Source organism: Notolepis coatsorum (assembly GCF_963971535.1).
Source record: "Notolepis coatsorum genome assembly, chromosome: 9".
NCBI lineage: Eukaryota > Metazoa > Chordata > Actinopteri > Aulopiformes > Paralepididae > Notolepis > Notolepis coatsorum.
In genome coordinates this window covers 55925209-55949343 of record NC_140173.1, presented here as the reverse complement: position 1 = coordinate 55949343, position 24135 = coordinate 55925209, and the positions used below count along the sequence as shown (strand labels likewise).

The 24135-nt window shown below is 41.9% G+C and overlaps 1 protein-coding gene across 1 annotated transcript in view; it reads left to right on the top strand.

The window, feature by feature from the left end:
- Positions 1-24135, top strand: part of sptlc3 (serine palmitoyltransferase, long chain base subunit 3) — a 154603-nt gene that overhangs the window by 59794 nt on the left and 70674 nt on the right. The window contains exons 5-6 of the mRNA XM_084321704.1: positions 14619-14743; positions 19206-19299. Coding sequence (XP_084177830.1) covers positions 14619-14743; positions 19206-19299 — 219 coding nt within the window. The remainder of the gene's footprint in view (positions 1-14618; positions 14744-19205; positions 19300-24135) is intronic.

Genomic DNA, 24135 nt, shown 5'->3' with positions numbered 1-24135 from the left:
ACAAATTGATAACGTTAATCAACGTTAGTGGTTGGTGATGGCTACATTGTTGCCATAGTTACAAAACTCACACGCATAGTTTTTTTTTGCAAGCGCTTCATCCCCGCGCTCCCCAGTGCCCTGCCAGTGCTTTTCTGCCCGTAAAACAAGCTTTGTTGTAGACGTTGCCAACGGACAGTAATATCTTCTTCAGTCACTTTTCTATTTCTGTTCATTGACTGATGGATTAATGTAGCGCATTGATCACATACTGTGCAAACCTTTGCCAGTCTGGACTGGTCCTCTGAGCTCTCCTCCAGTCAAGCTTTTGCTGCTGTGGGCTTTAATCCAAAATATTTCCAAATCCACCCATGTCGTGGGTGTGAATTTGCATGTTTTGTAGTCTGCTACCAAGACCTTTCTTACACACTTGTTGTCGGCAATATCACTCAAAATGGATTCAATTAAACAAGTGGATTTTCTTCTAAATGTATCTTTTGCTACAAGGTTCTTGTATCCAGTTTACAAATGCTGTTTTGAGTACTGTCGCATTTATGTAAACAATCGGGCACTTCTGGGACATTTTCAAAGGGAAACGGAATTTTTTGGTTTCCATCAGGAAAGTGAGAGGTTTCAAACAGGCCCACACCACAAATGCATTTCCCAAACTGATACAATGACTCATTAATGTCTCGTCAGTCTGTTCCACTCCTCTGACTGTGTATATTGCCTGTCCCTGCAATATTTCATTTAATTTCAAACCTTTATATAAACTCAAAGGCAACTGAGCTTTCCCTCATTTACAGTCATGTCAAGTGTACATACAGAAATAAGCAAAAAAAAGGCATATAAAATCATAACAATAAGACGAGTAAGGATAACAATCAAACTCTGCGACAGAGGGGAGTATCTCAAGCTTTAAGGACTGTTTGCACGAAATGCAGATTTACCCCTGTTCAGAACGAACTCGACTAGCCAGTCACTGGAACGGGTTCCATATGTACCAAAATTCCATTCCAGTAATGTAGTATAAGGAGTAGGGATGGGACTTTCTAGCAAAAGTGCTATTCGAATATTCGTTTTTCATAATATCGAATATTCGAATTTCAGTTTGAATTCAGTTAAAATTTTCAGTTTCAGTTAAATTCAGTTATTCTTTTTAATAGAATGGATAATTAAAATCAAAGGGTATTGCACATAAATAGGCACTTCTATTAACCGGTTTTAATAAACAAACAGAAACAGTAGCATGTGCATCTTTTAGATCAATTAGGCTATGAAAATTAGGCTGCCTCTAAATATAAAAAGGAATGAAATAAGATGGGGGGGTACGAGCTAGAGCATATGTGTAGGTTTTTAGATAACAGGTATTAAGGGTATATCCTATATAAGACAATTAACTAAAATGTGATTTAATTGGATGTGCACTGTCAACTAATGCTTGTATATCTTATCGTGTGTTGTCATGTTTGTATATGTGTTTGTTTAAAAAATAATAAAAAAAATAAAATACAAAAAAAGGAATGAAATAAGAATGGTTTGCTTAAAAAAAATAAGATTTTCTGATATGAAAATCGAATGTAGATATGGGATCGAATATTCGGTCCCATCCCTAATAAGGAGATATCTTACCAATAAGGGCCTTAAAAATTTACAAATACCAGTTTTTGTTACGCCTCCTTCAGCGAGGACCAACCAACCTTCTCATAAAGGACACAGTGATGAGTGTTGTATCTATCATTAGTGATGAAGCTGAGGGCAGAGTGATATACAGAGTCCAAGGATTTGAGGGTTGAGGCTCCAGCATGCCTATAAATTACATCACCATAGTCCAGGACTGATGAGAAAACTGCTTCGACAACTCTCTTTCTACTAATCAAAGGAAAGCTGGTTCTATTTCTGTATAGGAAACCCATGATTTACTGTTTCCCTATGAAAACCTTCCGTTTGCAGCCCCAAACACACAACATCTTAAAGATGAATTTTCTTGCTCCCGTGTTGCCCGTTCCAAGTACGCAAGCGGAATGGAAGTGCCTGATTCTTTACATACCGTCTGTCACATGTTACTTATAGTATAGATATATCACACATGTATAGCATTACATGTACATCTGACAGGGTTGTTGTGAACCCCAAGCACAAGTCCCGGCAGGAGGAAAGAATCAAAGGTTTTAGTAAATAGTATTTATTAAATAAACATAAAGGTCACATAAACGTGATCAAATAAAAGGGGAATGGAACCCGTAAACGCACACAAAAGGCATAGGGTAAGGGAGAACAAAACAGGAATATACAATAAGACAAACAAGGCAAGGGGTAACACTACAACAATAACTCCACTTAATGGGGAAAACGAGGGGGGAACTAATCAAGGACAAATAACTCAAGTGTCACAGGACACAATCAAAACTCACGTGGAAAGACAACTGGTAACCCAACCAGCACAACCAAATAAGGCTACTAAACATAAGTGTGAACCCACAGTTCACACAGTCCCATAACAGTGGCATAAGGCCGAACCAACAGTTCACACATAATCCAACAACAGTGGCAAAAGGCAGAGAGTGGGTGCAGGATCTCCGTGCCCCCCTGTCTCCGGAGGTCTCGTAGTGGTGACCGGAGTGCCGGATGTCCCGCGATGATGTCGGGGAGTTCGCGACCCTCTCTGCGCCACCCCCTATCTCCCTGTCTCCGGCTGTCCCTGAGCAACGACCGGAGTGTTGAATGTCCCGTGACTAAGACGGGGAGGACGTGACCCTCTTTGCGCCGCCCCTGTGCCTCAAATAGATCCGCTATCAACTCTATCTTTAATCCTTCAAAATGTTCAGTTGCTATCGCTATTAGCTCTATCTTTAATCTTTCAAAATGTACAGTTGCTATTGCATGCACTCATCTGTGTTTCACCACACACATGAGTGCATGCTTACCAACTGTCCGTCTGCAACACTACTATCACCAACATCTAAGAAGGGAGATCCCCCCTTGAATGGCCCTTCTAAGGTTTCTCTCCTCCACACTGCCTGTGGAGCTTTTTTCCCTATTGTTAGGTTTTAGTGAGTTTTTCCTTACCTTCGCGTGGGGTATGTCTGGGAGTGCTTGCATTCTTTCATTTATTTGCATTCATCTAAAAATGTTTGGACCTTATGGTGTTCTTGTTCTGTTCTTGACTTATTGTTATGTTTTCTTCTTGACTTGTTTAAAGAAGACCTGTACGGCCCATGGGGACATTAACGTGTGTTGTCGGGCCCTATAAATAAATTTGATTTGATTTGATTTGATCCACCCGCCCCTTAATGATTAATTGCCCTCAGCTGTAGTCATCATCGGGCCCTCGGCAGACTCTACAGGAAGGGGCGGGCGGTACCTGATGTTAGATTCTGATCAATCGGCCAGTATCACGTCTTCTTGTGTTATCACCTCTCCATCACTCCCTCTGCGTTGTGTACTTTTAATGATCCCGACGTCTCATATACTGGCTGTACAATCCTTATCTCTCCCCGTTAGTGCGATCCGCCACCATAATAATTCTCCACCTTCGTAAGAATTCGACACTTTGACACAGCGTAATACCTTACAAGGAGAAGCGTTGTTTATTTGATAAACAGACCTCATAATCAGATGGGAACCAATTCGTATTGTCCTTGTAAGATCTATTCTAAAGATCTTTCGGCGTGTTCAGTCTATCGTCCTTCTGCTATTCAGTCCGATCGTGGTCAGGCCTGGTAGTTAGCCTGAACCATCCTCGTGTTAGCCGAAGCTAATGATGATGTGTCATTCCCCCCCCCCCCCCCCCCACCGGCGAGGGTGAGAGGAGAGAGTCTCTTCTGTGATCTCAGTCCTAGTCAGATTGTAGTCTGCCCTTAGTCGCTCTTGGTCTGTCTTACACCCGGAACCACTGTCCGCTTTATAGGATCTTCGTCATAGCAACGGCGGCCCGCCCGTCTTCTGGTTGTCATGCGACGCGCTGTCATGACAACCGCGTTTAACCTTTACACACATCAAAACGTTTCATTACTGTCAAAACCTCCATCGCTCTGCTCCTGTGTCTCCTGCCCCGCCGTTATCTTTGTTGATGTACTGGGGAATTCAAAACATTCTGCCATGCTCAGTGTGGTACTCACACTAACACCCTGCTCGCTCTGAACCACTTCTTCTATCACCGTCTTCTAAGGCAAACACATTTCGACCTCTCTGACCTGACACCGTTTAGATGTGGTCATCTCCCCCAATATATACATCACATACATTGAAAAACCACCGATTTCTATCACTGAGAAGGGGGAAACAGAAAAGTGGGATTATTATAAAGGTGAACACAGCACCATACTATATACAAATAGAAAAATACTTCCCTATTAGGGGTGGAACGGTACGCATTAGAACCGTACACCGTTCGGCACGACCTCCACGGTTCGGGGCGTGTGTATTGTTCGGTTCAGGGCATGCGCAAAAAAAAATCTTCATTTGGCACGGAGGCGGGAGGAGGTGATGCACTGGTTGCTGGTCAGTTTGTGGAAATGGCAAGCGCAATATAAATCAATCTTCATTACGACTTTAAAAAGATAGCCATTAACATTACATAGTAGGGGTGTAACGGTACGCGGATACGTACTGTACCGCCTCAATGTGGTCCTCCGGTACAGTACGCGCTGTGCACCGAGCGATTGCAACGGTATGGAACCTTTTTTTGCGGAACTTAAATCCCCCCAGCCCTAATATAACGTGCACAACTAACCGGATGTTGTTTGTTCATTCCACGCAGCGCGCAGCTACACTGAACGATAGCTGTAATTCAGCATAGCATATTAGCCTTAGTATGGCGAGTCAATACTAACTGACAAGCCAGAGCCATGTCATTGTTCAACTTTATTGCAAACTTTATCACTCATTTGAAACGGCATCACCCGAATGTGAATATCACTGGTCTGGTACACGGAAGAAACATATCCTAGTGCAAACCCAGCTCCCCGTTGCAATCCGTTGCATTCAAGCAGCATCTCGCTATTAATTCACACCGGGCCAAAGCAATAACAAACGCCATTATGTGTTTTTATAGCAGCAGATCTGCGATCATACTCCGTTGTCGAGAACACTGGGTTTAAGCACATGTTAAAAGTAATATAGCCCCGCTACCTAGTTATCTCTCGTCCGTATTTCAGCCAGCAAGTCATACCACCAGCTCTGTATAAACTAGGGCTCCCCTTTCATGACTGTGATGCAAGCCCTGCCCCTGTATTCAAGCATCACAGTCATGAAAGGGGTTATGTATAAACAAGCACACGCTACAGTTGTCCACGACTTATCCTCCAAGGCATCTGCTATATAATAATCTTCAGATTTACTTAAGTGTTATTAGTAGGTTACAGCAGTAAGCATTAGTTTGCTCAGTCAATTATGGCCAATTCGTTTTATATTGTTTAATACAGTTAAATAAATAGATAAATGAAAAGCAAATCTTTTTTGTACCCCCCCCCCCGTACTGAAAAAATACCGAACCGTGACTTCAAAACCGAGGTACGTACCGAACCGTGGATTTTGTGTACCGTTACACCCCTATTACATAGGCCTACACACATCTTGCCATAACGTTAGCACGGTTTGTACAACAAAGCGCACGTTTAACTATGGTAGCCTGCCAGCTCTAATACAGCCAATGAAATGTTACCGTAGCTACTAGCTAGCAGAGGAGAAAATGGGAGTCTTGAGAGGTGGGGTGTTGAAAGACAATTATAGGCGTTTATTCAACATCCAAGAAGGCTAACATACAACTGTGTTTACTAACTCCAACCGCCGGGACTATTGTCACTTTTCCACTGCATGTTATCAACTCGATTCAACTCCGGTAACGTTATAGTCGAGAAGGTCCAAAGGTACCACACACTAAATGATCCGTGCGGACCCCCCAACCCATAGACCGTTCCAACTCACCGAATTACGTTAATCCACCACAGTTTCACAATTACTGTGTTGCACTCAATATTTAAATAATGTTAGTCTAAATAAATGTAGACAGACAATGTACATATTTTAAAAATAGAATGAACAGAGCAGTGTTGTTTTGAAACAGTACAGTGTGTGTTAGTTTGATTTACACTGCATTATATATTGATGGCCTTCTAATTAGTTTGTTTATTTATTTATTTATTTTAAATAACGGTGAACTTTTCCTTTTGATAAGAAATCCAGCCATATTCCTTTCATTGTATTTCAAATACTGCACTTTAATTTCAAGCGGAAAACTAATCTTTCCATTAACACTTTGAGTGCCACGGGTCCGGTGCCCCAGAACCCTGTTGCATGCCACCACCCACTTCAATGATGGAGCTCTCATATTTGTGAACGCATAAACTATGTCTTAAAATTATGGCTGTGTGTCTAATGCGACCGTCGCTTGCCAATGACTTGTTTGCAGTCAACATTGTCGAAACGGATTGTTTTTTAATCGGTTAATTTCAGTTTTATACCATTTTGAAAAACGCTCGTTTTATGAAAGTTCCAGAAAATTTCAGAAGATTCTGTGATAATCGGCTTTTAGTGGAATATACTGGAATACACAAAAAACGTTGTAATTTTTCGGCCTATTTATGAATGGTTTTCAAATAAACGCTAGATTATCGATAGTATGTGTTATGCACGCTATTTCCTGATCAGCACACACACACACATGCACACACACACATAGGGCCCACATTGATATATAGGTGAAAAAAGCTCTGATTATCCCAAGACTGGTAAAATAGATTCCTTACGTCAGATCAGATGATCTCCAAAAAGATAACAGTGGTAATGGGAGGCTAGATTGATGAAATATGAATGGAAATCGCTAATAAAAAAAAGAAACTATTAAACGACGAGATTTCTCGACGTTGGCACTCAACGGTTGGCATGAACTAACGAGATTTCTCGTCGTTGGCACTGAAAGTGTTAAGAGAGACGAGTGAAAGAGGAAACGGAAGCGTTGTTAGCTAGCTTAACGCTAACGTTAGTTAAAAAGGTTTTTAACCACGACGGGCATATAGTAATGGCGAGGATATAAAGCATGTTAAAGACGAATTTATTGGACGCGTTTTTCGCAGAGTTTACATAGAAACAGCGCGACTCCCGAGTCCCAAGAGGAGTTATCACAGGCTGCAGAACGCAGGACTGAAGAGCTCACGACTGAAGCCGTGTTTTGATTACGTCATCACAACAACACGTTAGGTAGGTTACGAACGTCCCTGTTCTTTGACATTTAGTGATATTTTTTCGGTGCTAAAACCCTTTCGGACGAAAGTACCTTTTTAAACATTTTCGTCCGATAATTTTCGGTGGCCGAATATTCGGTGCATCCCTACTTCTCATGGTAGTGCGTACATTAAGAACTTTTAAATTGAGTTCTTCCCTCAGATTATAACCCCCCTCCCTATCAAAGAACAGTTCTTGAATGTTTCCTGGAAGTACATGACCTTTTGCTTTATACATTAATTGTGCCGTTTTAAATTCCACAAGATCATTTAACTTTAACTTTAACTTTGTTTTTGACTTTAAAAATAATATTGCCACATTTAGATGATTAATAAAACGTTGAAGGCATGATGACAGGAATAAGATGACGACAGAACAAATGAACGCGCACCCTGCTTTTAGCGGCCAATGAGTTAAGGCTGTCAATCGATTAAAATATTTATTCCGATCGCATGATTGTCCATAGTTAACTTGTGATTAATCGCAAATTAATCTCATATTTTGTATCTATTCTAAATCTACCTTAAACAGATATTTTTCAAGTTTTAAAACTCTTTATCAACATGAGTCAACAAATGCTTGCTTTATGCAGCCATTAAACACAAAGGGATGACCCTCATGCATTGCAAATTTGCATTCAATTCAAAACCGAGTGATGCACAAAATAACTTAAAAGAAAATAATAATTTAAAACAATGAATAAAGTGTGCATGAAATAATGGATGAAAGAAAACGTTAGGAACTTGTTACATTCACCCACACAAGGGCTGAGGACTCGCACAACCGCCCCCCCTCTCTCTCTCATGCACACTCACTCTCCCAGCTCTCTCTTTCTCTTGCCCCTTCCTCATCTCTCTCTCTCTCGCTTTCTCTCACACACGCACTTTGAGTCAGAAACAAACATAGTATCAATGAGAGTATCAATAATACACCCGAGTGAAGTCTAGTAAAAAAAGCAAAACGTAATTTTTTTTATCGCTAATCTTGTGTTAAAATAGTGGCGTTAACAGAATTGTGCATTAATAACGCGTTAACTTTAGCGCTTTGGGATTTGCTCCACAACTATAAAGCTCCCTACAAATCAAATATATTATTATTATTATTATTGTATTAAAGCTAGTGCTCTGGTCATGCATCCACTCAACTCATAGAAAATACAGCATCAGGCTATGGCTATTCTAAAAGTATTGACACTGATACTAATAAAAAGAGTATTGAACTGTTTTTAACAGCTGGGTATCGAGATACCTTTCTAGTATCTATCATGCAACACGAGTAAAGAAATTTATTTTGACATTCTGATTTAAGAACTTTCTAAATAAAAGTAAATGTATCTGACTGCTTGTATTAATTGATGAAAAAGTAGCCATGTGCAGTAATATAGATTATAAAATTGAGGATGTAATATATTATTGAGATGCATCGTAGAATCGAATCGTGGACAACTGAATCATAATCGAATCGTGAGGCCAGTGAAGACTCACAGCTCTAACATTTACCCACCGCATTGAAACTTTTTTCATTATGCAGAAAGAATGAAGCTTGAATTATTCCATAATTACTACTGAAGCTTTGAAATGGTGATGAGACGGCCCTAGTAATACATATTGTCAAGAGTCCCGACTACACATCCCCCACCCTGCACACCATCCAATAATAATTTATTTGACAAATTTCTCCTTCTCTAGGCATACCCTTTCAAATGGATTTTTACCCTGGTTGTTTTTGCAATGCGTTTGCTATGACGTTTCCGTCGGCTCATGGAGAGAGAGAGATGAGATGCGTTCCTTCTTCCATGAGACCTTATCAATTATTAATCATCCGAGAGTCTCTGTTTGAGCAGTGACGTCCTCGTCGCCCAGGTCTTTAGCTCTCATGCATTGATTTACACCACCTATAGTCACTAGGCTTAGCCATAGCCTTGACAGTGAGTGTTTCTCTGGTGGGAGTTTGCTCGATCTTTAACTGGAAACATTTACCCGAGTTCCTTCTCTATACGCTGTTCTCAGATTAGATGGTTGGACGGCACTCTGATTTAAGAGGTAATTGTTTATAGCCTAGTATAGTTTTCAAAGAATAGAGAAGGAAGTACTGCTATTAAACGTGCGTGTGTCAAACATTGATGGACCTCAATGGGCCATTTCCTTCATTTCACATAATCATTAACAGAAATTGGACAGAGGAACGGCAATAAGGTGCCATGCTCATAACCATAAGCACCCATAACACCCAAGTAGAGCTACTGTAGGTCAGACTTGGACCCAAATTAAGTCATTTTAGTCTTGTCTTGACTTATTCAAATATACTAGTGTTCATCATTTTCATTTGATACAACCCACAGTTTAAGAAACTTAGGAAAGTGATTGTTTACACTTACAGTCATGACCATGATATTTTATTTTTCTCCTTCTGTGGCTAATGAACAGGCATGGCATGCTATTTGGAAGATAATCATTACAATGACCACAGGAGAGTGTAACGCTCATGACAACCCATCCATAATATTGTCTTTGCTTTTTAAGTAATGTCGTCTTCATGTTTTATGCGTTGCAAGATTAGTTTCTTTATGGGAGGTCATAAAAACGTATTTCATTTCATTCACATAAAGCCAACGAATAAAACTGGATCAAGCCATCACAAGGGAACTTAATCAAAGTCAAGAATGGCAATGATTAACTCTGCTCAGCTGTCACACACACCACTGAGGATAAACGGGGCTACCGTGGACAGGGTGAGCAGCTTCAAGTACCTGGGGGTCCACATCTCAGAGGATCTGACATGGACAACACACATAGACTCAGTCGTAAAAAAGGCGAAGCAGCGCCTCTACCACCTGAGACGGTTAAGGAAGTTCAGAGTATCTGGGAAGATACTCCAGTCCTTCTACTCCGGAGCTGTAGAGAGCATCTTGACTGGAAACATCACTGCCTGGTATGGAAACAGCACGGCACAGGACAAGAAGGCCCTACAGAGAGTGGTACGCTCAGCCGAGCGTACCACGGGTATTGCACTACCACCCCTGCAGGTCCTATATAACAAGAGGTGCAAATCCAGAGCCTGCAGAATAATGAAAGACCCTCACCACCCCAACAACAGCCTGTTCAAGCTGCTGCGGTCAGGCAAACGCCTGCGAACACCAGCAACTAGGACAGAGAGACTTTGGCTCAGCTTCTTCCCCCAGGCCATCAGAGCCTTGAACACTGAACTCTCCTCACACAAGCACACACACAACACACACACTGTACACGCTCACACACTAGCAGCCACTTTAACATGAGCACACACACACACTCATGCTGTACACGCTCACACTTATGGTCACTTTACAAAAGGAAAGGTCACTTTAAGAATAGTATAGTATAACTTGAGATTGTATAATATAGCATTGTATAGCAGTGTACATAAGGACCCAGTGCCTCATCCGTAGCTAACAGTGTATTGCACTACCACAGGACCTAGCATGTCCTACCATGCTCTGTAAAAACCCATGTACATATACCGATATGCCCTACTTTGATTACTTGTATTATTGCACAATGTCATTCTATTGGATTCTTATTATATTATTCTTATTGTATTATGCACAATCGCTGCGGGCAAGACCCCCCGCATTTCATTGTATACTTGTATGCCGTGACAATTAAAACTCTTGACTTGACTTGACTTGACTTGACAGTATACGCCTTGAATACTTACCTCAGCTATGTCATGCGTGTTCAGTGTTACTCCAGTGTAAGGTCTAAGGTCTGCAAACACCATTTATACTGCCTCCCAACAGCACTAAAACCTGCATTGACAGAAGGAAATGACACCTAGTATGGTCAATATCAGTTTAATATGTTATGCTAGCCTCTTAACTCAATGGACGCCACGCAGTTGAGCATCGTTTGTACTTACCACGCCAAGCTCTAAGAGATGGGAATAAGTGGCAGTGTTTGCAGGGCTATAACTATTCTATATTATAGCTATGGATACAATACTATGGCCCATTTGACATCGACTATCGTTCAATATGTGTTAAAGAATAAATTTTTTCATCCATACATTCCTGTTTTATACCGTGATTAATATGAGTATAGTTTTAGAGTAATCCCAGAAAACGACGCTATGCAGCAATACGTGCATTTCACTAAAACGTTGCAGATTCTCAGCCTGTACACACTACTATTTTGTTTTTTGATGCTTCGATCGTCACCAACGGCATACGTTGTGGAGTAACGTTAAACACATGTTGTGATCAAGGTGAAGTCCTGGTCGGATCACAGCAGGATTGATATCATATAGCCCTTACCTTCACTAGGATGTACCCCAAAAAGAATATTCCAATTATCTGATTGTGAGTCCCAGTATTGGTGTCGATCGTGTCGCCAACATAATCTGCCACACATCATGCATCGGGAGCATTTCACGCTTGTCAATCTGATCGGGACAACCCCACTTGCCAAGTTGCCAGACAAAGAAAAGTCAGACCGGAGACTTTTGATCGATGCACAGGCCAAGATATAATGTTTCAAAGGTTGCTCGATACTGCCACCTGGGTGGATAGGGCTATACATTTTATATTTACCGCCATATATATATATTAGGGGTGTAACGGTACACAGAAACCACGGTACGGTACGTACTGTACCTCGGTTTTGAAGTCACGGTTCGGTATGGGTTTTCGGTACAGTGGGGGAAAGTTTGGCTTTCCATGTTCCACTCGGGTGATGTAGTGTGCAGTAACTAATTGTACTTGTAGGGCTGTCAACGAATATTCTATATTGAAATTAATAATCGACTTGTAAATAAAATAAACATTTATAATAATTATATTAAATTGTGAAAAAAATAGCCCCCGGTGGGCGGTCGTTAGTGGTTAACATACCATTGTATTCGTTCGGTACACTACACAGCCGAACTGAAACAGTTCGGTTCGGTACGGATATGTGTACCTTTACACCCGTAATATATATCCTTATCTGTCTGAATATACCTGCATATAATCCTCCTACATACCTACTTACACCTGCATATAACCCATATAACTCTGCATATGGCATACAGCATAATTCTGTATACCGTATATATATATTCTTACTGTATATATCTATCTACATCTGTCTGTACATACCTGCATAATAATCCTTTTTACATATCTGTAGATACTATATCTACATATCCCTTACCTACCTAGTTACGCTACTGGCCAGTATGACTACTACCATAGTATAATGTTATACCTGTATCACTGTACATGTTAAAACTACAACTCTGTACATGCATATTATTAGCACTACACTCTGTAGTACCAATTTCTATATTTTATATCCAGTTTAATCACCTGTACATTATATATTGCTATTGCACTTTACCGTTACATTTGCACTCTGGTATGTTTGTCATTGTTTGGATGATTTCTATCAGCTGATTGTTAATCAACTATAAAAGAAGGAACGGTCATCGCATTACTGTGTAGTGTGTGAACGCATATTGGTGTCAAGTGTGGAAACTTTCAGTTCGGCCGACATGCGTTGAATGGGATCAGCCATCTCTTCGTTTAGGACCATTTAAAAAGGTTATTACCTCAGATGTCAGAATTATCTGCAATTTGTTGCATTATTAACTGAACGCTTGATATATTTGTTGATGAATATTTCCTCAGATGGCTTTTTTTTTTTTTAATATAGGCTTCAGTAGAACTGGCACAAAGTCTGGCACCAAGCGGAGCATAGAACACTGGTATTCTGACGTGATGATGATCCTTCCTCCTCTTATAGTTTACTTGGCTGCTGGCGACTTCATTTGCTATGTTTGCTCTTATGAACGCCACTCAATATACCCGCCCTGCTCAGTGAAACATGAAGTTTAAAGGACATTTGTACATTTAGTTGGACGTTTTAATCCCCCAGACACAAGGTTTATATTAGGAATGCTGTGTTTTAAGTGGGAAATGCTAACGAGCCATTTTTGGAGGAACTGAAGGAGAAGTATGATATGCACTATAAGCCAATGAATTTTTTTTTTCAAGATATCCCTTTAGGACTGTGGCTATTCTCTTATTAATTTATGTTGATGGTGGTAATTGAATCCAGTATGTGGGCAGCTTGTGAGATGATTTTAGAATGGCCCTCGCCGCCATAGTCTGATATGGAGCCCTGTAATATACCATTGCCCAGAGCCACTGGGTGAGATATATGAACCCTTCACTGCTGGTTTCTTTCCCCGTGGCTCACAAGTATTGCAGTAAGCGTGCTAGGAGAGCAGCACCGAAAGCAACCTAGAAGGTACCAGAAAATCCCTGCTTTTTTGCACAAAATAGAAAAACAATATCAGGTGGCAGATTACAATCTGATCAGTTTTTTCTAAATGATCATTTTCATTTAAATTTAATTTCAACCCTTTATTTAAACTTGTGAGACACTGAGGTTACCCTCATTCAGTGAGCTTACAAAAGAAAATGGTTATCAGTAGATGTATACATATAGGCACTACAAATAATCACTTAAGACGGTTACAAGTTGATACACACTGGTCTGAGATCATACTTATAAATGCAGCCAGAGAAGGAAGAACCTCCTACTTCTAAGTTAATTGGTGGGCATTCCATTTTGCGCCCACCCCTGTCGGGGGTTATAACCAACTACTTCTGCCCCAAATTGTGCCGTGGAACCCATTATTTAGACATTGGTAGGACTCATTACCTTGATCTTTTGGGATGGTTCACCTACTGTAGATAGCTAGATTATTGATAAATCTCTCCAAGTCCTTTGAATATGAATACAGTATGACACTTAATCTCCCAGCCCTTCTCCCCTGTCTCTAATCATAGTGGAGTTTTTTTTTGTTTGTTTTTCATTTCTTTTTGGGTTGCTGCTGTTGTGTGGTGTGTTATGTGAGTTTCTTAAATGTGTTGATCGCTTAATTGATAACCAATAAAAAATATTTGAATACACCTCTACAAATACCTGGAGAGTTGATGCCACCGATTGTAGTCGAGGATTTTGCCCCCATGTGTCTCCTGCTACCTTCTGTCTCCTGTGTCAAAACATGTGATGGGGTGACAAGTTCAAGTTCTTTAATAGTTGTCATACAGAAGTACAGAATACTTTCATACAAAATGCTTCTTACTGTTACGCTCCAGAGACTGTGCTAGACAAGATAGTATCAAATAACATAATAACATAATATAGCATGAATTTAGAAGAAGAAAATGAGGTCACAGTGTTCGGTATAGACATATGTACAATGTTCTGAGTTACCATATAATATACAATACACAATACTATGCAGTGTACTAATGTACAGTACTATCTAGTGCAAAGCAGAATCGCACCAACAAAACCGCAATATTGGAAGACTGACCAGGTAGATCAACAGGTGCAGCAGTCATGCCTCATCAATATGAGTGACCTGTTGTGATTTCTGCCCGACAGGTAACCTGAGCATCCACGAGGAGCTGGAGCAGCTTGTGGCCAGCTTCTTGGGAGTAGAATCCACCATGGCATTAGGAATGGGCTTTGCCACCAACTCTATGAACATCCCAGCACTTGTTGGCAAGGTGCGTGTTTTAAATGGAAGGCTCTGGGTTGTTAGAATCCTATCCGATCCGCACAATTTCATCTCCCTCTTAGAACACTAAAATGTTTTCATGCTGGGCTTCTGTTTTTGAGGAATTGATGGCAGCTTTCAATACTAGTTCAAGTTACTTAGGAATTAAACTACATCTAAAGAAAGGGCTTTATTGATTATCAATAGTAGGGCTTAGGGCTGGGCGATATGGCCAAAAACGTTATCGCGATAAAATTATCAAATTATTTTCATATAACTCTATATCGATAATTATCGTCGATATAATGTCTGTCAAGTTTAATTAACTTATTATGCCCGGCGCCGATGGACGGGCTATTAATAGACTTGTTTTGCTGCTGCGAATGTCTCGAGTTGATGTCGTCATCAGTCCGCGCACGTTAGCAGTTAGCCAGAGCAAGCGGTGTATTCCATGACAATGTACTAAATATGACCCTAAAATACTCCGTTCCGCCCCAATACATTGCAACGACGTCCACTGTATACCCCACACTACTATAAACGTGGCCTCAGAATTCACGCCACACACCCACTCGGCACGTAAATTATAAAATAGCGCCGTGCAAGCTAATTATCCTAGCCAGCCTTGTTGACTACTGGAGTCCTACCTCCGGGTCTCCTTCCGGGTCTCCTTCCGCTGTCGGCCATCTCCTTCACTGATTGGTTGTTAGTGCGTGTGCTCATATCCAAGCTTGGAAAATCGATATATCGAAACTTTGCGACTACGTTTCATGTTTATTTCGAGGAAATAATTTATCGCGATAGTTATCGTTATCGTTTTATCGCCCAGCCCTAGTAGGGCTGACCTCGACTAAACGATCGAAAGGAGCCGTAGTCGACTGCCAACCTCTTAGTCGAATGCAAGAAAAAGTTATATTAACCCTTTATTCGTTATTAACCCTTTATTGCCATGTCATTCTCCGCCATGCGTAATCTGCCAATGACGCCGTAAGGCGTCTTTGAGATCAATATTTCAAAAATCTGTGATGGCAATCAGCAGATGATGAGGCAGGACGTTCAGGACCTTGTACAATTGAAACTTTTAATATGACGTCAATCGGTATCAAACTACATTTGATGATGTAATATATGTATTTATAGCTAACTCGCGTTCTGCAGAATGCTGCAGAAAACGATAAAAACATATTTATACTTTAGACCGTATTTTAGTATGAATATGTGAATGAAAAAGTAGAACGTTGCTACATCCTAAACGATAGATACTTGACGTTGAATGAACATAGTAATGTCAATTTAGCAATACAATTTAAAAAGTTATAGCCCTGCAAAGAAGGGGAACATCTCCATAGACGTATAGTGGTGGCAGAGAGGGGATTAAGATCAGAATAATCCCTGGCAGATAAAGGGTTAACATTTTTATTTTTTTTATTTTTATCATTCTTTCCAAAAGCAAAGAGGCCTAGAAGCGTGGCTAACGCTAATGGTGTGCATACAGTACCAGCGAGGCTAACTGCCTAATAAAACGGGCACAGAGGCACTGAAAGAGGATTTCACCCGTCTAATGAACACACTGACTAGATCAAGATGAATCCATCAGTGGACCAATTGCATGCTTTCGCATAGGACAAGAAGCCTTCAGTCGACTCCTTCAGACATTAAGCACCCCCCACAGCCCAAATGGAATGATCCCTAAATTATTATATATTTTTTTACATTATTATTTTTTGCATTCAAAAGAGTAGTCGACTATCTGCACATTTTGGCCAATCAAAGTCGACTATACAAATCCTTAGTCGGGGACAGGTCTAATCAATAGTATAGATTTTGAAAAATCCTGAACCACACTCAATTATGAACTTCCTGCTCTGTGGGCTCGAGATTCACAGCATGGCATTCATTAATTTGATTAGCCCGGCCTTTGCTTCTCTCTTGCATATGGCCTAAATCAAAGAATATCAGTCAACTTAACTCTGCAGCTAACCACTCCCCACCCACACCAATTAATTAAAATGGTAATGTAACATTACAGTTAGCCAGGGAGGCTGTACTAGGCATACAGTCAGACACACATACAGGCAGTCATTGTTTAAGGCACCACTTGGTATGATTACACCAGCCTAACTCACACAAACGTCCAGAGGTTGCCAGGCTTTGCTGGGCAGAGCCAGAGTGTCAGCTTCTGGTACATAAAGGACCAGCCAGCAAGACCCCAGGTCAATCCCCCAATCTAAGGGACCCAGTCAATGTGACTGTCCAATACATGCAAACATGTAGTTGGACTTGGCAGTGTTTGGACTGTCCTGTATTGTACAAACGGTAGGCATATTTGTTTACAACCACTAGAATATCAGACGGGCCACACTTAATAGATTTCATAAAGTGATACAATGACTCATTATATGATGTATGAATGATACAAATGCACAGTAATATTGCTTATCTCACAGCATTCACACAGTCCTTTACACATAACTTTCATTACGTCCCTTGCCCTTCCTGGCCAGAAAACGGCACATGTGAGAAACACTGGGTGGTTTCCATTCTTACCTTAACCTGCAATGAGTCTCCCTGGCCATTTTAGTTTGAGTTTTGAGGACTGCATACTTTTTTTGCAAACCAAAACAACATACTTTATATTTATAGCACATGCATGAGCCTGGTCTCTTTTGAAAGATGCCATTCAGAAGTGTCTGATTCCAGAAAGAAAATTCAATTTTAGTGCTAACGTAACATAGGTCTGAACTTGAGTTGTAGAAAAACTTGTTACTCAAGTTTTTCTGTAGTAGTTGGTAGTTCAGAGGTAATATTTCCCCAGAAGGTGGTATGGCTTACAAATCCATACGGACCCATAGCCTGAAGTCTTATGTAGTACATTTCATAAAGATCCATTCAGGGGGCGGCTAAGTGGCGCAGTGGGCAAGGCGCTCGCCACTAACGCAGGAGATGCTGGGTTCGAGCCCAGCTCTCGGCGTTGCTTCCGGCTTGGCTGGTCGTTCATACTAATACAATTGGCAGTATTAGGGGGTGGGAAAGCCAGTGGGTGGGGATCGGACGTTGTGGACAGTGACTCCTACAGGTCGGTTGGTGCGCCTGTACAGCAGAATCAGGACGTATTGGGGGCAGCGTGAGCCTCCCACGTGCTACTCCTCGCCACTGAGAGATTGCGCTGTGCAGGTGAAAAGATGCAACGCTGCCTCCTCGTGTACCGGAGGGGACACGTGATGCAAGGCTTCGTCCACATTGCAGCCGACCAGTGGGAGGCATGGTCTAACAACGTTCGAGACAGGGGAGGGAAGAATTGGATAATACGAAATTGGGATGGGAGAAAAATAGAAAATTGGGAGAAAAAGTAGATAAAAAAAATTTAAATAAAGATCCATTCAGAAATGAGTGATTAGGAGTTGTTGATCTTAACACTTTGGTTGCCTAAGGTTAAATTCATGATATACCATAGATTGCCAGCGCTATTTGTCTATGGAGAAAGTCCCCTTCTTTGCAGGGCTATAACTTTTTAAATTCTATTGCTACATTGCCATTATTAGGGCCCATTCAAAGTCCTATATGTATTGTTCATTGTGTAGCAACGTTAAACTTTTTCATTCACATATTCATAGTAAAGTATGGTCTAATGTATAAGTATGTTTTCATCTCTTTCTGCAGCTTTCTCCAGAACGTGATCTATAGCCCCAAATACATTATATTGATGATGCAATACAGTTTTATGGCAATCAGCGCGATATAAAAAATTACAACTAGACGTACTTCTAGAAGTTACTACACGTCATCTGATGTTGACCGGATGGGCTAGGGGCCGTTTATAATTCCGTGGGCAGCGTTATACCAATCATCTAATGTGGGTCAAATGTTGATAATAGCAGTTAGTATCGAAGACGGTAACGTTACACGCTGAAACTCACCCCAGTCTCCGCGCGCCGTTGGGCGATCATCGTAGAGTTGAAATCTTATCATTATGGGATGTAAATTTACCCGGTCCATCTCCAGCTTGTATAATGGTATATACGTCCAAATCATGTTGTTTATCGAGTTATTGGCAATCGATCACTGTGTAGCGTGACGAGCCAGAGTCGCGGGACCTATAGCGAGCACCCGGAAGTACTACGGACGTAGCACAACCTCTATGCCACTTCCTGTTAAAGCGATTGCGCCGATCGGCCACCAGATGGCGCTCCTGAACCGCCAGAGAGCTCAGTGGGTCCTGCTGGTGGATCTCAGGCCAGCGGAGGGGACATATGAATCCGATCGCAGATTTTTGAAATATTGATATAAGGACGCTGTACAGCGTCCCCTGGCAACTTGAGCATGGCCAGCAATGACGTCAAAACACGTTTCATGGCAGTCAAAGTGTTAATGTACACGTTTTTTTTTTTATTTATCAAAATATTAAATCACAAGGGGTTTTCTGCTGCTTTAAATTTGACTTCACTTGTTGCTCTTGTGCTTGTTTGTTACAGGGTTGCCTGATCCTGAGCGATGAGCTGAATCACACATCTCTCATCCTGGGAGCCAGGCTGTCGGGAGCCACCATCCGAGTATTCAAGCATAACAGTACGTACAGTAACCCTGTCCCCTGGAGATTAGCAGTGCCTGCTTCTCATCTCTCTGCCACCTGACGGCACGATTAACCCCTTCAGGTGCACACATACACACACGTGAAGAGTATAGAGTAAACATTCTGAATGGAGTGCGTTTGATTTCTCGGCAGTCGTCGCGTCAGGAAGTCGACTGCTGTCCAAGCTGTCCCCTGGCAACGCAATTCCACTGAAACGATCTACTGAAACATCCCGAAGAAAACTGCTACTGAAAGGGTTAACCATAACATTTTCATTTCCCTGTCAATTCCAATAGAAAAGGGAACACACAATGCATGAAAACAGCATGAAGCTGAGTGTGCTGGTGTTGGAGATAGGGATGCACCGATCCGATATTGGTATCGGCCGCCGATATCAGTAAAATAGCTGGATCGGGTATACATTATTTTTTTCTTTTTTTAAGATCGGATAAAAAAGACAAAAAATTATTATAATAAATAAAATAAGAAATAACCATTCAGTACATTTATATCTGTGTTAATTTGTTACATTTAGTTTCACTAAGTTAGGAAAGTAATGTTTTAAGTCAAGCCTGATGTTGCCTTGCACAAAATAATGATCCCAGTCTCTTCCACACAGTGACAGTGAGGCATACGTAAGGGATAATGTATAGCTACGAGGTCATTGTCGCAAAATAATTGACCGACACAGAGTTTAAAATACCGAGCCGCCTCGGCGAGGTGTTTTAAACGTCAGTGAAGGTCAATTATTTTGCGATGATGACCGAGTATAGCTATACATTATCCCGCTTATTACATGGCTAACTTACTAACAATATACCTAATTCATTTGACAAATCGCAGTTGTTCTGTGGCTTTGTCAGCCCAAATAAAGTGATTATTATTATCGAGGGCAGCCCGGCAGGTGTGTCTGATTGGCTGCACTGAAACAGTGTGTGTCAGTGGGGCTTGATTACTCCAGCTGCGAAAAACAATAATCACCGGTGGTTATTGAAAAATAATTCACCGCTGTCGGGGGCTATTGACCAATCACAAGCAAGCATTTCGGCGAATGTGAAAACGCCATGTAATAAAGTTTATTAACACATTGATTGCCACGCCCCTATGCCCAGATAACCCCTTCCGTGCCAGCGCTTTAGTCAATGGGAGGTCGGGGATATTTGCGAACGCTTAAACTATATCTTAAATTATGGCTATGGGTCTAAAACACCCCTCGCTTATCAATGACTTGCTTGCAGTCAACATACGAAACGGATTGTTTTTTCATTGGTACATTTCCGTTTTATACCGTTTTGAATAAGAGTATAGTTTCGTAGAGTTCTAGTAATTTCAGAGAAATTCCGCGATAATAGCCCTTTAGTGGAATACACGTTGTAATTTTTCGGCTGATTTATTACCGGTAATCGTTTTCAAATAAACGCTAGATTATCGATAGTATATGTGTACTTATGCACGCTAGAGAAGCGGGCTGAAAATCGGTTATTTATGCCGTGCTTAGCGTTAACGTTACGCACACACACACGTGATCGCTGTGAAAAAAACATCTGATTAACCCAAAACTAGTAACATAGAGTCCTTACCTCAGATCAGATGTTCTGCAAAAAGATTAATCCAATTCCTGATCGCCATTCCAAATATCGATCGTGTTTATTGATCCAACGTTATACTCCTAAACAGATAATCGACACTTCTTCCAGTCCCCTCAGTCAATGCAATAGTATCCAGATGCATACCCCAGAAGTAAAACGTAACCAGAGTTATTTTTTCGATGCACTTTTTCAGCCAATCCAATCCAATGATGTGCAATACCATCCGGGAGATGATAGGCGGCGGTATTTGCCCTTTTCGAGCTCAGAGCCATTCCCAATGATAACGTCAGGCTGGATGGATGAAAAATGAATGGATATTGCTAATAAAAGAAATAACGATAAAATAACAAGAAAGCTCGTCATTGGCACTCAATGTGTTAATTGAATGAATCTTTGTTTACAACAAATCAAAAATACACTTGTGATCCTTTACAATTCTTAAAAACAAAATATATTTTAATATAAAAAATAAAATATAAAACTTTGATTAAATATATAATCTTTTTAACTTTTTTGGAAAATAAATTTGGACAATGGGTATCGGATCTGTATTAGCCGATACCCAAACCCAGGTATCGGTATCGGGACTGAAAAAGTAGGATCGGTGCATCCCTAGTTGGAGACAGGCGGGACAAAGGACGACCCGTGGTGGTAAATGTGATGACGGGTACAAGCAGACTCAGGCCATGGTTAGACTAGTGTATTTGTGGCTTTTTTTTATACGTTTTTGAATACGTTTCATGTCCCTATTACACAGAAATGCGTTTTTTGGCGTTTTTTTGTGGATACGGCTGAAACGCAAAATTGTGTTTGCGTTTTGGAGAAACGCTAAAAAATGCGCAGACAACGGCGTGTAGTCTGCATGAGCCGTTGTTGCGAAAACGCCCATGCGCAGTAGATACCATCTGCGTGCCCTTCCGGTGACAGAGAGCTGTCCCAAACCAAATAGCTGCAGCTACTATGTGTTGTCAAGTTATTGTTATAATGACCCCAGTCCAAGCTACAACAGTCTGCATTCCCTTAACAATTGTTTGTATTGAGCCGTATTGTATTGTACCCATATGCAATATGTTAAAGAAAGTTTACATCCATTCATTCTGCTAGCATTACCGATTGGCACTGCCACTGGATAACATGAGCTAGTGTTAGCTATCAAACCCTGTTAGCTCAAAGCTCCTCTTTCAACTTAACAAGCATTAAACAAAATGGCCCAGTCATCTATTCACCTTTGTTTAATACACACAGCGTTGTCTCTAATGTTATCTAACCACTGATAGCTCCCGATATCATCAGTTTGGTGCTGGCTAAGTAGCGTGAGCTAACGTTAGCTTCTAGCCACAATGCTATACTGTTATAATGGCAAATTCCATTGACGTTAGCATGCAGCTAACAATGCTACCGATCGTTTTTTAGACTAAACTATCCGCTCTTGGTGGTCACTTGTGTTGATGTTAGTTTTGTTTCATCAACAAATGACAGGCAGAACACACAGTGAATGTATCCGTTTTGTTTATTGCACTTTTATTAGGCTTTGCTGAAAAATAATTGCTGCATTGAGTAAATAGGCAAGATGGTGGCGCGGCATAGGCGCCTGCCTTATTGATATTTTCTTTGCTGGAGCTTCCAGGAAGTGTATTGGCACATTCAAGTTCTGATTGGTTGAAATTGCCTTCATGTTTGCCACCTACTGCCACCTACTGCTTTGGCAGTGTACTACATCAGTGTGCTTGGGTGACAAAAACGAAAAAAACGAAAGTGTGACTCGAGGCGCACGACGTCGTGGCGAAACGCATATGACAATGATACGAAAATGAAACGAAAGGTGTAACCGCACCCTCAGTTCAGGGCAGGCCTCCCAGCAGTACCTCATACCACTCCTCCCTGCAACACCCCTCTCTCTCTCCCCTCCCTCCCTTCCTACCTACACCCCCCTCTCTTCCCTCCCTACATGCCCCCTCTCTCTTACCTCCCTACATGCCCCCTCTCTCCCTTCCTACCTACACCCCCCCTCTCTTCCCTCCTACCTACACCCCCCTCTCTCTTACCTCCCTTTCTCCCTACATGCCCCCTCTCTCCCTTCCTCCCTACACCCCCCTCTATCTCTTCTCTCACCTCTCCTCTCTCCCTTCCTCCCTCTCTCTTCCCTCCCTTCCGCCCTACACGCCCTCTCTCGTCCCTCCCTTCCTCCCTACACCCCCTCTCTCACCTCTCCTCTCCCTTCCTCCACATCCCCCTCTCTCCCTTCCTACCTACATGCCCCCTCTCTCCCTTCCTACGTACACCCCTCTCTCCCTTCCTCCCTACATGCCCACTCTCTCTCTTCTTCCCTACACCCCTCTCTCCCTTCCTACCTACACCCCCTCTCCCTTCCCTCCCTTCCTCCCTACATGCCCCCTCTCTCCCTTCCTCCCTACACCCCCCTCTATCTCCTCTCACCTCTCCTCTCTCCCTTCCTCCCTACACCCCCTCTCTCTTCCCACCCTTCCTTCATACACCCCCTTCTCTCCCCTCTCCCTTCCTCCCTACACCCACTTCTCTCCTCTCTCCCTTCCTCCCTACACATCCCCCTCTCTCTCCCTTCCTCCCTACACCCCCCTCTCTTCCCTCCCTTCCTCCCTACACCCCCTCTCTTCCTCCATACAGCCCTCTTATCTCCTCTCTCCCTTCCTCCCTACACCCCCTCTCTCCTTTCTCCCTTCCTCCCTACATCCCACTCTCTCCTCTCTCCCTTCCTTCCTACACCCCCTCTCTCCTCTCTCTCCCTTCCTTCCTACACCCCCCTCTCTCACCTCTCCTCTCTCCCTTCCTCCCTACATCCCCCTCTCTCCTCTCTCTCCCTTACTCCCTACACATCCCCCTCTCTCTGTCCCTTCCTCCCTGCATCCCACTCTCTCTCTCCCTTCCTCCCTACCCCCCGCTCTCCCTCCCTCTCACTCCCTCATGCAACCTCACACACACTCTCCCATTAAAGTAATAAAAGGTCTCTATTTGCTAAGTGGGCCATACCGCTCAACTTAGTTATAACAAAGGCATTCAACAAACACAATGCATGACGTTTTATTAAAAAAAATAAACTGTAGTACGTACCACACAACCTCTGCCTGCCAGGTATAGGGAGGTGTAGTGGTTACGTCATTTTCGTTTTTTCCTGTTCCACCCTCTGTGGAATGCAATGTATTTCCCCATTGACCATTTCTAAATCGGCTCGTTTTAGATAAATAAAGCATTAACGTTGGCATGGTG